General features: G+C 41.3%; 2 protein-coding genes across 3 annotated transcripts in view; both read right to left on the bottom strand.

Moving 5' to 3' along the window:
* The window catches only part of LOC138786710 (zinc finger protein 665-like), a 524,499-nt gene that overhangs the window by 46,260 nt on the left and 461,242 nt on the right, over positions 1-16,997 (bottom strand). The window lies entirely within an intron of this gene.
* On the bottom strand, positions 9,913-11,453 carry LOC138787564 (serine/threonine-protein kinase SBK1-like). Its single transcript, XM_069964911.1, has 3 exons — positions 11,300-11,453; positions 10,797-10,999; positions 9,913-10,692 (listed from the first exon to the last, which is right to left on the bottom strand). Exons 1-3 carry the CDS (start codon positions 11,451-11,453, stop codon positions 9,913-9,915), a joined length of 1,137 nt encoding a protein of 378 aa, XP_069821012.1.

Here is a 16,997-nt window from a genome sequence, read left to right as displayed (position 1 = left end):
CTCCATGTTGGCTGCTGCTGATCCTGCCTGGCCTCCATGTTGGCTACTGTTGCTCCTGCCTGGCCTCCATGTTGGCTACTGTTGCTCCTGCCTGGCCTCCATGTTGGCTGCTGTTGCTCCTGCCTGGCCTCCATGTTGGCTACTACTGATCCAACCTGGCCTCCATGTTGACTACTGTTGCTCCTGCCTGGTCTCCATGTTGGCTACTGTTGCTCCTGCCTTGCCTCCATATTGGCTCCTGCTGCTCCTGCCTGGCCTCCATGTTGGCTACTGTTGCTCCTGCCTGGCCTCCATGTTGGCTACTGCTGATCCTGCCTGGCCTCCATGTTGGCTACTGCTGATCCTGCCTGGCCTCCATGTTGACTACTGTTGCTCCTGCCTGTCCTCCATGTTGACTACTGTTGCTCCTGCCTGGCCTCCATGTTGGCTCCTGCTGCTCCTGCCTGGCCTCCATGTTGACTTCTATTGCTGATGCCTGTCCTCTATGTTGACTACTGCTGCTCCTGTACTGGCCTCAAATGACTATTGCTGGACCTCCTTTGGCCCCCAATGACTATTGCTGCTCCTTCACTGCATTTGTGACCATTTTCCTGCATAGACCCTGTAATGGGGAATTTCCTGCATAGACCCTGTAATGGTTAATATTGAAGTTTAAAAAAAAAATTGACTTTGAGATATTGAAAAGATAATGATGTTACTGACATGTAGAGTCCTAAATTCAACCAAATACACTACCCCTGTATCATATAGATGCTTTAAACTATGAAATCCGAAGAAATCCAAAATTTGGTCGAACCGAACTCTTCAAAAAAATCCAGAAGTCCGGTCGGAACGAACTTTTGAAAAGTTTGTTCATTTCTAATTAACCCCTTAGCGACCCATGACGTATCTCCGCGGGGGGTGTTCAGAGCGGGGTCCCGCCGGGACCCCGCTCTGAACGGCGCTGATCCCGGCTGACACGTGCAGCCGGGCAGTGCCTCTATTAGCCGGCATGGGTCCCGTTGCCGCGTCGGCTAATTAAGCACTTCAATGCAGCTGTCAAACCTGACAGCTGCATTGAAGTGCTTTATGCACAACATCCCTGGTGTCCAGTGGGTCGGATCTCCCCCCCGCGATGCGATCGCGGGGGGGAGATCCGTTCTTCTGGCCGGCCCGGGCCTCAGAGTCGGAATGACGCTGATCCCGGCTCGGCAATAGATTGCTATGGCCTGCAGCAGGCCATAGCAATCTATGACCGATCTCATGGATCTTTGCTGTGTATATACACAGCATTAATCTCTATGAGAGATCAGTGCTATGTATATACAAGCCCCCCAAAAGGGCTTCTAGTCCATGTAAAAAAAAAAGTAAAAAAGTGTTTTTATTAATAAAAAATCCCCTCCCCTAATAAAAGTCCAAATCACCCCCCTTTTCCCATTTTATAAATATAAATTAATAAATAAATAAATAAATAAATAAACATATTTAGTATCGCCGCGCGCGTAATCTCCCGAACTATTAATTAATCACATTACTGATCTCGCACGGTAAACGGCGTAAGCGCAAAAAAATCCCAAAGTGCAAAATTGCGCATTTTTGGTCGCATCAAATCCAGAAAAAATGTAATAAAAAGCGATCAAAAAGTCGTATATGCGCAATCAAGGTACCGATAGAAAGAACACATCATGGCGCAAAAACTGACACCTGACACAGCCCCATAGACCGAAGGATAAAAGCGCTATAAGCCTGGGAATGGAGCGATTTTAAGTGACATATATTTGTTAACAATGGTTTGAATTTTTTACAGGCCATCCGATACAATATAAGTTATACATGTTATATATCATAGTAATCGTAACGACTTGAGGAACATGCATAACAAGTCAGTTTTACCATAGGACGGACGGCGTAAATGCAAAACTCCCCGAAATCAAAACAAATTCGTTTTTTTTTTTCAATTTGACAGCGCAAATGATTTTTTTCCGGTTTCACAACATATTTTATGGAAAAATTATGCCTGTAATTGCAAAGTACAATTGGTTTCGCAAAAAATAAGCACTCAAATAAGTCTATAGGTGAAAAAATGCAAGCGCTATGGACTTTTAAACATAAAATGGAAAAAGCAAAAGCGCAAAAACGAAAATTGGCTTGGACCTTAAGGGGTTAAAATTCATTTTTTTAGACTAAAATGTTTATCTATCCTGGAATCTTTCATTTTCACAATGGGTTAAAAGAGCAATTTATTTTCACACTCGGAGGGAAATTGTTCTAATCCCATTTGAGGACGGAATGCACTTTTAAGCCCCCATGCTACCAGGACAGTGGAACCCCCCTTTAAGTGACACCACTCTGGAAACTACACCCCTCAAGAAGTGTAACATGAAGGGGGATATTTATCAAAGGGTGTAAAATTTAGACTGGTGCAAACTGGCCACAGCAACCAATCACAGCTCAGCTTTCCTTTCACCAGAGCTGGAAGCTGAGCTGTGATTGGTTACTGTGACCAGTTTGCACCAGTCTAAATTTGACACCCTTTGATAAATATCCCCCGAAGTGTATTGAGCATATCGACACCACTGGTGACAGGCACATAGGTGGAACAATGTGTCCCTTTAAGCACCCACCGCCCGCAGTCCCCGGCTCAGAGCATACATTACCTGATCGGCGCCGCAGCTGCATGTGAGGCTCCAGGCTGTAAACTATGAAGACTGGAACTATGCATGTAAACTATGAAGAATGGAGATTTGTCAGTGGACTTGAGTCCAGATGGTTATAGGAGAACTCCGCCGAGGGAAGCAGACTAGACCAGTTGTCCTGGTGGGCTGAAACAAAATGATGGAGATTATTCCCCAGGACTTTGTTGACCTGTACCTGTCCGTTGGTCTCTGGATGATAGGCCGAGGAGATGTCCAACTTCATCTGGAGCTGGAAACAGAGAGCTCGCTAAAACATGAAAACAAATTGAGATCCTCTATCAGAAACATTATGTCGTGGAAGCCCATGCAACTGGAAGATGTGCTGAAAGAATAGGGCAGCCAGAAGAGAAGCAGAAGGCAGACTTGGTAGGGGCAAAAAATGGGACATCTTGGAGAATTGGTCTGTAACCACCCAGATGATGGTGTTGCCTGCAGATGGAGAAATGTCAGTGATAAAGTCCATGGCAATGTGCTCACAAGGATGACTGGTGATAGGCAAGGGCTGGAGCAAGCCGGCAGATCATAAACAGAAAGCCTTGTTTTGGGTACAGGTGGTACAAGAAGCCAACTGGAGAGGAGGACTTATGGATGATTTTCCTTGATTTAAGCGACCATGGCTTCAGTCTCCGGAACTGAAATCGGATATACTCTACCACAAGGAGGTGTAACACCCAGAAGAAGGTCAAGGGGGCAATTGTATGGTTGATGAGGGGGTAGAGGGTCAGCCTCCATTTCAGAGAATACTTCGCAATCTGGACCCCATCACAAGATCTCCCCAGTCCTCCAGTCTAGGCTAGGGGCATGAAGCTGCAGCCAAGGAAGGACCGGCAGAATGGCTGAAGAGGAGCGATGCAATACATAGAGGGTGATCTTCTCCGTGTGCAAATCGCCCACTTGTTGTGGTTTAGTCATGAACTGAACGGCATCGCTCAGGGAATTGCCGGTGACAGCGGAGATGATCAGCAGTCTGATAAGCTGGTCCACTGGGAGTTGCCACTTCTGGACCAGGGATGCTGCAATGAAACTACCTGCAGAGCCAGAATTCAGAAAGGCAGTGGATTGAAAACACTTTCCAGATGAAGCGAAAACGGTGACCGACAGAAATAGGCATGGAGATGAAGCATTCACACCTAAGGAGGCCTCCCCAACTGGCCCTAGGTGCAGGAGTTTCGCGGCCACTGTGGACGCTGAGGACAGTTCAGACGGAAGTCGTTGGAGCTGGCACAATAGAGGCACAGGTTCTGATCCCAATGACAAGTGCTCTCTTCTGGTGACAGGTAAACTCTCTCCACCTGATTAGGGTCCTCGGGCGCTGGCTGGGATGAAGGGGTAGACAGCCTCTGAAAAGCTGATGCCAACTGGAATGTGCGGGGTTGACAGACTAAGGTGACGTTCTTGACGGACCTCCTCCTCTATCTCGGAGAACCCAACATCGATCCGAGTGCCCAGATGGATCAGGTCATAATTGGGAGGTCTCGGCTGGAAAGCTTGTTCTTCATGCGGCTGGAAAGGCCCTTTCTAAAGGTGGCAGGTAGGGCCGCATTGTTCCAGTCAAGCTCAGTAGCCAACAGGTGGAGCTGTATAGAAGAGTTCGCCTGTGCACGCCTGTGAACAAAATTAAAACTTTGCCAGCTCAGAGCTGGCATAGGTTTTACTGTAACTTTTCATCCGGAAAAATGTGAAACATACAGAGGACGCACCCTCTCGGTGCTGCCGCACCCCCTGTAAAACCCCCTCCCCACTGGTGCAAGAGGCGCAGATTGGCCTGATGCGCACAAAATATTTGCAAATAGACGATTTGTAAATATTTTTATATAGAAGCCTGGAGAACACAGAAATGGCTGCACATCACACCCTAGGTTGATACTAAAGCTTGTTCAGCTACATTAAAAACCAACATCAGAAGTTAGAATATAATTTGATCAAACTATATTGCCTCATGTACCACGTGCAGGTCTCTGATACACATGAGTCCCTACTCTAGCCGTGATGCAGCGTTCGCCGGCGACCACTACCGCCGCAAAGCCATTGCCATTGGGGAGTCACTTTCCATGCACATCACTTCCCGCTAATTGGTCACATATGGGTCTTACTGGGAGGAGTGCAAAACTACAAAGAAAGGGGACAGAATACATAAAATGCACTTGCTTGGAGAACACAGAAATGGCTGCACTTTACACCCATGGTTGATAATAAAGCTTGTTTAGCTACATTAAAAATCAACATCAGAAGTTAGTATATAATTTGATCAAACCATATTGCCACGTACCACATGCAGAGTCCTTACTCTAGTCATGGTGCAGCGTTTGCCGGCGATCACCATCGCCGCAAACCCAGTGCCCACAGGGGGAGAATTTACATGAAGGCGCACTGCCTCTACATAAATCCTGTGTGCATGGAACCTGTCATGCGGACAAAGTGAAACCTACAACATCTGGGCTGCTATGGTTAGAGTGATCAGGCCCTTGCTGTGTACTGACAGCTCATTCACTCTATAATACATTACAGCACAGATCATGTGCTGTAATGTATTATATATACACCTGCAAAAGTTAAAGTGAAAAAACACACACACATATACATACATACATACATACATACATACATAAATAAACATACACATGTTGATTTGGTATTGCCACATCCCTAATAACCAGGCCCGTATCTGCCATGAGGCGAGGTGAAGCGTTTGCCTCAGGCGGCAGATAACACAACCCTTGAGGGGGGCGGCATCAGCGTCCTGTGTCCTTATCATTACAACTAGTTACGGCTCAATGCCCAGCCGTGTTTCCTGTCAGTTGCCTCATGAGAAGCGCTGAGGAGGCACTGGAAGCCTCGTATTCACAGGTATTCACATCACATAAGACATAGATATAGTGTCTCCTGCTGTCAATCCTTTCAATAATGCAGAGTTATTATACTCTGCATCACTTACACACTGTAGAAAAGAAAAAGTTAACAGCAGCGGGGACGCTATATTATGTCTTCTCTGCACTGCCGACCTCCGAGCTGACCTCAGCACAGTGCAAGAGCAGGAGAAGAGGCATAAAAGTCATGTTCTGCTCTGCTGTTAACTCTTTCTGTATTGCAGAATGTAAGTGATGCACAGTAATACTCTACATTCTGCAGTACTGAAAGAGTTAACAGAGCAGCACGTTTTATGGCTCTTCTCTGGCTCCTGAGGTCAGAGGTCAGCAGTTGTAGATTGTTGTTTGTTTTGAAGCTCCCAGGGGGCCCATGGTGGCTCAAACAGTTAAAAAATCTGGTCACCGCACTGCGCACACTGTTATCTATAGTGCTGTCCCATACACACTGCGTACACTGTTATCTATAGTGCTGTCCCATACACACTGCGCACACTGTTATCTCTAGTGCTGTCCCATACACACTGCGATGCTGCACTCTGCCTGTCCTGGATCTTCTCTCTCTGACTATTGCTCTGAGGTCCCTGCAGTTTAGACTGCTGTCAGGTCACAAGATAGGATACTCAGCTGAGGCGTTAATCATGTTGAATGGGGGGACCTGGGAGTGCTGGAGTTCTTGTATGGGGAATGTGAGGGGCACTATGGGCACATGGTGATATTACAGGGAATGTGAGGGGCACTATGGGCATGGTGATATTACAGGGAATGTGAGGGGCACTATGGGCATGGTGATATTACAGGGAATGTGAGGGGCACTATGGGCATGGTAATATTACAGGGAATGTGAGGAGGGCAGGGGGCATGGTAATATTACAGGGAATGTGAGGAGGGCAGGGGGCATGATAATCTTGTAGGGGAATGTGAGGGGCACTATGCACATGGTAATATTACAGGGAATGTGAGGGGCACTATGGGCATGGTAATATTACAGGGAATGTGAGGGGCACTATGGGCATGGTGATATTACAGGTAATGTGAGGGGCACTATGCACATGGTAATATTACAGGGAATGTGAGGAGGGCAGGGGGCAAGATAATCTTGCAGGGGGAATGTGGGGGAACAGGGATATAATGCTGAAATGCAATTTTTCAGTTCATTCAAGTACAGCTGCTATACTGCTTCATCTGTGTCTTGGTGTATTTTTTATGCTTATTTAACATGGGGGGGGGGGGGGGAGGGCGCTTTGTCAGTTCTCGCCTCAGGCGGCAGAAAAGCTAGAATCGGCCCTGCTAATAACCCTGTCTATTAACGCGTTACATTAATTATCCTGCCCGATTAATGCTGTAAAAAAAAGAAAGAACCAAAATGAAATTTTTTTGGTCACTCCCACCTCCTAAAAAATATAGAAAAAAGCTATCAAAACGTCACATGTACCCAAAAGGTGTACCACTAAAAATGCCAGCTTATGCCGGCCCTCACATAACTCCATTGACGAAAAAATAAACACATTACTGCTCTTACAATATCCAAGACACAAACAGTTTTTTATAGTATAAATGCCATAAACTATAACAGAAGCCATATAACATGGATATCACTGTAATGGTACCGGCCTGACGAATAACGAGAACGTGTCATGTGTAACAAATAGTAAACGGCGTACAAAAAAAAATGATAAAAAACATCTGCTAAATAGTCTTTTTTATTTGTACTACCTCTTAAAAAATGTAATAAAAAATGATCAGGGTGTCACATGTCCCCCAGAATGGTACAGATGGAAACGTCAACTTGTCTAACACAAATATTTTAGCACCACAAGGCCACTGCGACCTAGTAAAATGGCTAAAAAAAATCCTAAAATAAAAAAAGGCCCCAAAATTCCCCAGGTCATGTCAGGAGTCAGGTGATGCACTGCGGCCACATATGGGGGTTTCTAATAACATTGGAATAAGGGGAATAAATAGCGAGTGATATTTCTCAGTTAGTATTTGCTGTGTTAGAGGAAAAAAATGGATTAAAATGCAATATCTGCCCAAAAAATGAAAGTTAAAATTTTTTCCTCCAACTTGCTTATATTTCTGTGAAACACCTAAAGGGTTAATAAACTTATGAAATGTTACTTTGACTACCTTGAGGGGTGCAGCTTTTAAAGTGGAGGGATTTATGGGGGTAACTAACATACAGGCCCCACAAATCCACTTCAGAACTGAACTGGTCCCTAATAAAATCTGAATTTGAAATTTTCCTGAAAATTTGAAAAATTGCTGCAAAATTTGAAGCCCTAACAAGTAAAAGGACGTTCACCAAATGACGTCACCATAAAGCAGACATCTTGTAGACGTTGCAGTAATAATTAGTTCATGTGGCATGACTATTTTCCTTAGAACAAGAGAATTTTGAATATAAAGAAATGTAAATTTTTCTAATTTTTGCGAATGTATCAACCAAGGTATACCACAAACATAAAGAGGAATATGTCACAAAAAAAACTGTCTCAGAATAACCGTGATAGTTAAAAGCATCATAATGGTATCAGTACATAAAGAGAGACGGGTCAGATTAGAAAAATAGGCTCCGGGCATTAAGGCCAAAACAGGCTGCGGAGGCAAAGGGGGGGGGGGGCAGGGTAACAGGCTGTGGAGGCAAGGGGTTAATGAATTTAATGCGGGAAAAAAATCAGACAACCGACAGAATGGTGACATAACATTGACAAATTTTTAGTAGATGAGGACCATTATTCTTTATTCATTATGAAGTTGTCACTATCCTATGTTCTGTCCTTATTACACCATATGTCGCAGTCAGTTACGCAGCGTTATGATTGGTCATGTGTCTTTTAGGGAATTTCTCTGGGTACATTATTCTTTTTTGAACTACAAATGTTATGTCTTTATATCTAGTGGGGGGTAATTGGGGGCCAGAGGCTTGTAATGTGTTTTGCCCTGAAGATCACTGGAATGGCATTTTTTGTGAAAGATCAGTTATAGGCTATGTTCACACAATGTTATTTTAAAGTAAGGAACGGACGCTGATTGCTATATACAAAAACACTGAAAAATGCAACAGCTCACCGCAATGGCAAGATACTGACCCACTACAGACATGAAAATAGTTAAAAGCAGCCCCCCAAACTGCCAAAAAATTAGGCTCTTGGTTACCATTGGCAAACAGTGTAAACCACCCCACCATGATAAGGTGGCCTCATATCGGGCGGACCCTACACTGTACTATGGCCTCTCCATGGCATGTAATACGCCTATGCTCTGGGCATGCAAGATCCGTCTAATACCTGCAAAAATAATTGCACCACCTGGGTGGGATGGGTGGAGTGCACGACCAAGTAGAGGCAGCCACTCCCCCCATCTAGAACACAGAAAAAAAGACAAATTTGGTCAGCTCTCCTAGAACACCATTCACACTAGGTAGGAGCACGTTGCTATGGATGAAATTGTAAACACAAAAACACAGAAAATGCTGTATAATCAGCGTCCGTTCTTTACTGCAGGGGCTGCATTGCATTGAAGTCAATACAATGCCGATGGCTGTGTTTACACATAATTATTTTAATGCCTGTTCTTTAGAATGGGAGTTAAAATAATCTACATGCCTATTATTTCAGCATGCTGTTCAATGACCAGCGTCCGGAAATAATAGCTGTTCACAAAATGTAAAGTCATCCGGAAGCCGCACTTTACATTGTAGTTTACGGTAAATTGATTTTCAGGCACACCCGACAATGCCCACAAATCATTTGTAAAAAAAGAACATTCCTGCAGCTGATACAGAGGAATGTGCTGAATGCAGCCCAGCGACCGGCAGTTTAACAACGTCCGTTGCTATGCAATGGGCGCTGTTAAATGTAGTGTGGACGTAGCCATAATGGGAATGAATACCTGGATCTTTCCTTATCCAGGCAGGAAAGGATCAGATATAGACTATTCCTAACTGTTACATTGCAGAATAATTGAGAATTGGATCTTACCCGTACTCCGTTATATAGATGTTACCTATCCATAGATATAATACAGTCTTTATTCAGTGACATAAAAACATTTACATTAAAACAAAGCAGCAGCTCAAAGTATATAATACATTATATAATATTAATGGGAAAACACTTAAAGTAATGGTGACTATACAAACATCTTGATAAGTGGAAAGAAAGGATTACATAGTAACTATACATAGACCATAACTATCACATTATAGGAAGAACAAGTAACAAGCTCCCAGTGTCCGGGAAGGACTAGATTTACAACCCACATCTCTATCTAAATTCACAAGGAGAAACTGTTATGAAATAGTAAATTATTTCCTTACCTGATTCCTGGAGTTGATGCCACCAACAGTTTTCAAGAAGAATGGTTTCCCTTCATCCAATTTCCACCTCTGCTCCGACATAGACCGATATTTCATCATCTATGAACATAGATGGATATTGGACAATGTCCGTCTGATGATGTGGAGGCTTCTCACCATTAGAACTGCCAGTCTTTAAATAGAAAGAATTAACGCCAAGGTTTGATGTGGTGGAATCACTCATGTGGGGGATACTTGCTGGACAAGACTGCTCAGATAAATTTTTGTTCATGTCATCTGCTCCGTTATTTTCCGAGAACCTGTCTTTCCAGCATTGTTCCAGGAACATCAGTACCTCGGTACATTTACTTCTTCTATTATAGTCTATGGCTAAAAGACCACAGAGCATTGTTAGTACCACAGGTGGAAATCTCCTCCATGGTGCCGGTGGGTCCATTCTTCCTAAATCCTTCTGCCACCCAACAAAATTATAGTATTCTTGGTCATTTTTATCCACTGACTGCCATGGATAGGTCCCTGTCAGCAAGTAGTATAAAACAACACCGAATGACCAGGCGTCCAGAGATGAGTCTATGACTAATGGATTCTCATCTGTGACGTTCCTCATCTCTGGTGCCATGTAGGATTTAGTGCCCGACCATCTGGTGGTTATTGTTCCCTTGACCCTTGTAAGTCCAAAGTCTGTAATTTTAATGAGGTGGCAGTCCTTATCAAACACCAGGATGTTTTCCGGTTTTATGTCCAGATGTACAAGTCCTTCACTCTCCATAAAGTCCAGGGCACTGGAGATCTGAGTCGCGCATCTCTTCACGATTTCTTCTGGGAGTCCTTCCTGAAATAGAGAAATAAGTGAAGTCAACACAATGGAAATAATATTACAAAACGAAAAGAGATTAGGAGTGCAGGGCTTAGGGTAACTAATGGATTTCTACTTACATTAGGTGGAATAAGGTCGAAGAGATCTCCGTGTGTCGCCAGTTCTTGGGTGTATCCAAAATAATTGCAGGTCTTGACGCCAACGCCATAAATGTCAACAATGTTGGGATGGGATGATAGGAAGAAGGCCATGCTGAGCTCCCGAAGGAAGGAGGATTCAGTTGTCTTGTTCCGATTCAAGAGCTTCATGGCCATTGGTTGACCTGTTAATGACAAGACAATGAATTGTAAGTACCTCACATATACTGCTTTGTAGGATTGTCTCATTAGACACATGGAAGTTGTAAAACCATTCTGTGGACCCTTCTAGTCTTTCTTATCTGTTCTTACATCACTTCCTGTGAACCACTAGATATATTTTTAGCATTTTTACCAGAATTCTTATCCCATACATCCTGGTAAATACATTTACTATTTCTTAACGCCCCCTGTTGTATCTAAACCACGGAGATTGTGTCCTGACTATTCCATAGCTATAATGATGGATGATTGAAAATACTGACCTGTTGTCTTCTCCTTCACCATGAGCACAGACCCATAGCCACCATTTCCAAGTGCCTGAATAAGATGGTAGGGGTTTTCTAGATCCATGTCGTGCAAACACTGGGAGGCCACAGAGGCTAGTTCATCTAGGATAACCTGAACGTTGAAAGCCATTGAGTCCTGTACAAGATAGAGACAATATGTTATGATTATCATCATCTTTTTCCCTTGCCATATATAAACTGAAGCCACACATGTACATGACCTCTAAAAAATTTCCGTATCTTTGTTAAATACAGAGTGTACAGGGACAAAAGCCTAAATATACACTAATGTCCATTGCTTTTGTAAAGACCTGAAGAATTGTGGCCATAGCACTATAATATGAGGAGAAATACATAGTCACCACCAGCTATGAATCCATTACACATCAAAGACATTAAAATCCTGAAAAATATATAATAAATATCATGTGAAATAAGTGATTAGTGCAAAGAGCACGAGACCAAATGACATGTTTAGTGATAAATAAGAATAAAACACAATATACATCTTACAAATGAGTAATCTTTATGGGGAAAGATAATCACAAGAGGTATAAATGAAGTGACGCACTATGTTCACTCATCTCTAATTATCACATTCCTGGTCATTATCACATGTCTGGTATAATATGGTAAAAAAATAAAATAAAAATTAATATCTATAAATAAAATGTATATGGCGACTGATGGAAAACAAAGTAAAAAGAAAATAGTTTCAAAGTAAATAAGAGAAGACAGTAGATTAGAAATTACCTTGGAGAAATCGATGGTAAGCTCGGAACAGAATAAAAATCCTTAACCAAAACCGAAGTGTCAGAAAAGTAGAAGTCGTCTCTCTAAGCAGAGGAGGTGACTGACCAGAGGAGGTGGGGACAGGTTTATATGGGGAAGGGAGATGAAGAACAAGGGGGCAAGGAGCTCCCTGATTGGCTGAGAAACAATGGACAAGTATTATGTGTATTGAGGGAATTTACATGTCAATAAAGTTGTACAGACTGAAGTCCAAAGAGATGTAAAGTGTGGGGGCTGAACCCTTGAAAACCCCCTCTAAATAAATAAGGAATAGAGGGATTTATGCTGAGGTCTTTTTTTATGTTATAAAAATATCACTTTTATTAGTAAAATATCCAATATATTATACAAATCTCCTGGGATGGCCATGGGGTTGACATTCACCCCAAGTTATTATACAACCCAATATTCCTAGGTTGTATTGATATATATAGGGAGAAGTTACTGTATTTTTTGTCTCCCCTAATATTATTATTAAATTGTGGAGCTTATTGAAGAGATCAATTACACATTGTGGTAAATCTACAGATCTAGGATGTCACAAGTTTGACATACACTGAGAAGTCTTTATAGATGGTCATACACCTGCAATTAGCAATTAGCCGGGCATTTATTTTATTGACTGTTCTCTCTAAAAGCCAGTCCCACCACCACTGGCTGACTTAAGTATAATGTGTATGGGCTCCTTAAAGGACAATTCTGGGCAATGTGACCTTTTGCAGAACTCCCGGGGAGGATGAAAGAAATAATGTGCACTTACCTCCCCAGCTCTAGCACTGATTCCCATATACCGCTGCTCCAATCCACTGGTCCCCGGCCGCTTTCTGGCTTCAGTGGGGACCTGAGATGTGATATTCCAGTCAGAGTCAGAGGATGTAGTGGGGTCCTGCCTTACCCAGTCACTGGCCGAGTGGGCCTGGATTGTCAAGTCCCAGGTTCAATCTCTAACGAGGAATAGGCCAGGGACAGAGGGATTAGAGCAGTAGTATACAGGCATCAGTGCTGCAGCCAGAAAGGTAAGTGCACATTATTTCTTTCATCCTCCCCGGCAGTTCTGCCAAAAAAAATCCCTCTGCCCGGAATTGTCCTTTAAGACTAGAAGATATCTGATTGATGGTTCCAGAGAAAGTGACCTATAGAACATCCCCTGCTGTATCCTGTATACAGTACAATATCCTCACAGTTATGTACTGTAATATACAGATTATGTTTCTTCCATCTATTGCTAACAAGCATGTTTATACTTTAAGTGTTTATGTTTTTTTTCTCACCTTGTGACACTATATAAAACTAACTTATATTATAATAAGAAAGGTAAGAACTTCAGCCACTGTTTCTGCAGACATCACCCTATTAGCAGCACAATGGAGGCTCCTCTGGGGTGGGGTGTGATCAGTATCGGGAGAGGCAGGAAGTTTCCCTCCTTTATCCCATCTCATTACCATGATAACACCCCGATCCTGCTTCTATTGTCTCTGGTAGGATTCCTCCCTTCTATACTGACTCCTTAGCCCAGCACTACAGAGAGGCCTCCATGTATATCAATCACTATGTATACAGGTATATGAAGGTTAGATTTATACTTTACATGTAGCAGAGCTGAATATGTTCTCAAAAAGTTAATGATATGCACCATGAATATATGAAAATCCCTCCACAGTTGACCTTAAGTCCAATTGTGACCACTGAGCCCATACTGTGACCTGTCATCTTCTTATAGGCTGGGTTCACACTACGTATATTTCAGTCAGTATTGTGGTGCTCATATTGCAACCAAAACCAGGAGTGGATTAAAAACACAGAAAGGATCTGTTCACACAATGTTGAAATTGAGTGGATGGCCGCCATATAACAGTAAATAACGGCCATTATTTCAATATAACAGCCGTTGTTTTAAAATAACAGCAAATATTTGCCAATAAATGGCGGCCATACACTCAATCTCAACATTGTGTGAACAGATCCTTTCTGTGTTTTCAATCCACTCCTGGTTTTGGTTGCAATATGAGGACCACAATGCTGACTGAAATATACGTAGTGTGAACCCAGCCATATACTGTATAAGACCCTTTCTATTCCCGGCCATGCTTTCTACAAAGATACGTTTTTATTTAAAGACATTTGTAGTTTTTCCAGTTAAGGCCAAGTAAAGATTGAACTATAGGATGATACATAAGAGTTATAAGAAAATGTAGAAACATAGAAGATTGTCAGCAGAAGAGAACGCCTGCCCCATCTAGTCTGCCCTATTAGTATTTCCTTTCCCATTATCTTCGGATATTATGTCCCTCTTTCCCTTCTTTCTTATAGACTATAGAGATTCAAACCATTAAGTATTTCCTAAAATATTTTATGCTTCACTCCGCCACCATTTTTGTAGCAGTCTATTTCAGATGTGAAGCCACTAGAGCTTTATACAGCGGGATCACAATCTCCTCTTCCTACTAGTTATACCTTCAGCTATACAGCCCAGCATACAATTATATATATATATATATATATATATATATATATATATATATATATATGTATGCTGGGATATATATATATATATATATATATACATATACATATATATATATATATATATATAATGGCATGCTGGGCTATATATATATATATATATATATATATATATATATATATATGTATGCTGGGATATATATATATATATATATATATACATATACATATATATATATATATATATAATGGCATGCTGGGCTGTATTTATATAATGGTATGCTGGGCTGTATATATATATATATATATATATATATAGGTATGCTGGGATATATATATATATATAATGGCATGCTGGGCTGTATTTATATAATGGTATGCTGGGCTGTATATATATATATATATATATATATATATATAGGTATGCTGGGATATATATATATATATATATATATATATATATATATATATACAGCCCAGCATACCATTATATAAATACAGCCCAGCATGCCATTATATATATATATATATATCCCAGCATACCTATATATATATATATATATATATATATATATATATATATATATATATATATATACAGCCCAGCATACCATTATATAAATACAGCCCAGCATGCCATTATATATATATATATATATGTATATATATATATATATATATATATATATCCCAGCATACATATATATATATATATATATATATATATATATATATATATATATATATATATATAGCCCAGCATGCCATTATATATACAGCCCAGCATGCCATTCTTTTCTGAAGTCTTTGCCAATACAGGACCACTGATATGATACACAGATATAGGATTCCTTCTCCCCAGGTGCATTATTTTACAGTAAAAAAAAACTTGGGATACACTGATGGAGATGACTGCTAAGTTTTAACCCTTTGAGGACCAGGCCCAAAATGACCCAGTGGACCACGCAAATTTTCATTTTTGTGTTTTCCTTTTTCCCTCCTCCCCTTCTAAGAGCTCCAGCACTCTCAGTTTTCTATCTACAGGGCCATGTAAGTGCTTATTTGTTACAGGAATAGTTGTACTGTGTAATGGCGTCTTTCATTCTACCATAACATGTATGACGGAATCCCAAATATATTATTTATGAAGATATAAATAGGTGAAATCGTAAAATAGAATGCAATATGGTAACGTTTACACATTTTCTCATTTTTTTTTTTTTTTATGAAATCCTTTTTTTTTTGCATTTAATTATTAATAAAATGGGCCTATTGTGACGCTTATAACAGTTTTATTTTTTCACCTACGGGGCTGTATGGGGTGTAATTTTTTCCACCATGATCTCTAGTTTTTATTAATACCATATTTGTGAAGATGGGACGTTTTGTGTTTTGAACACTTTTTATTATTTTTTATTTATATATAATGTAACAAAAAAATTGGTAATCCGTGCACTTTTTTCCCTCTTTCATTTACGCCGTTCGCCGTAAGTGATGACGATTGTTATATTTTAATAGATCGGACAATTACACACGCTACGGTATATTATATGTTTATTTATTTATTTTTATATGTTTTATTTATATAATAGGAAAGGGGGGGTGATTTAAACTTTTATTGGGGGAGGGGCTTTGGGGTATTCATAAAGACATTTTTCCTTTTTTTTTTACACATTTTAAGTCCCCTTTGCCATAGGCATAGCATTGATCAGTGCGATAGCTGCTCTGTTGATTAAACCTGCCTTTGGCAGATTTAATCAACAGAGCGCCGATCGGACCGCACGGAGGAAGGTGAGAGACCTCCAGCAGTCCGTTAAAACGATCAGGACCAGTTTGACTGCGGGGGTCCCAATCGGTGACAGGGGACTGCCCCTGTCACTTACACTTAAATGCTGCAGTCGTGCCGCGGCGTTTAAGGGGTTAGGTAAGGGCTGGGCTGCTCACTGCAGCCGGCCCCCACCTGCTTTGATGCGCGCTCCGCTTAGGACGTACCGTTACGCCCAGGGTCGTTTGGGGACAGACTTCCAGGGCGTACCGGTAAATCCTTTGCCGTCTAGGGGTTAATTCTATAAATTGAGTTTGTATTTTTTGTCTTTTGTATGTTTACTACAGATTATCATTTTCTTTGTTCTATTATTTTCCCAAACCTCCCTGTCCTGTTAGCGGGTGTGAGAGAAATCACCACCTGAATGAGTGAAGTATCCGCCATTGTGAGGATAATGTCAGGGCGGGGACTCTTGTGTTGTGGACAATCGCAGCGATCTGTGAATAGCATAATGTGCAATAAGGAGGAGTCTCATCTACATATTCTAGTTTTTATATCTTTTTACTATAATTTGAAAACTTGTTTTGAAAACTTTATAAATCTAAACTAAGTTTCATTTGCAAAACGTATTATAAAAACGTAATTTCTCTCCTT

Source organism: Dendropsophus ebraccatus, chromosome 3 (assembly GCF_027789765.1).
Source record: "Dendropsophus ebraccatus isolate aDenEbr1 chromosome 3, aDenEbr1.pat, whole genome shotgun sequence".
NCBI lineage: Eukaryota > Metazoa > Chordata > Amphibia > Anura > Hylidae > Dendropsophus > Dendropsophus ebraccatus.
The sequence above is the reverse complement of the archived record's forward strand: the minus strand, read 5'-3'. Positions and strand labels throughout refer to the sequence as shown.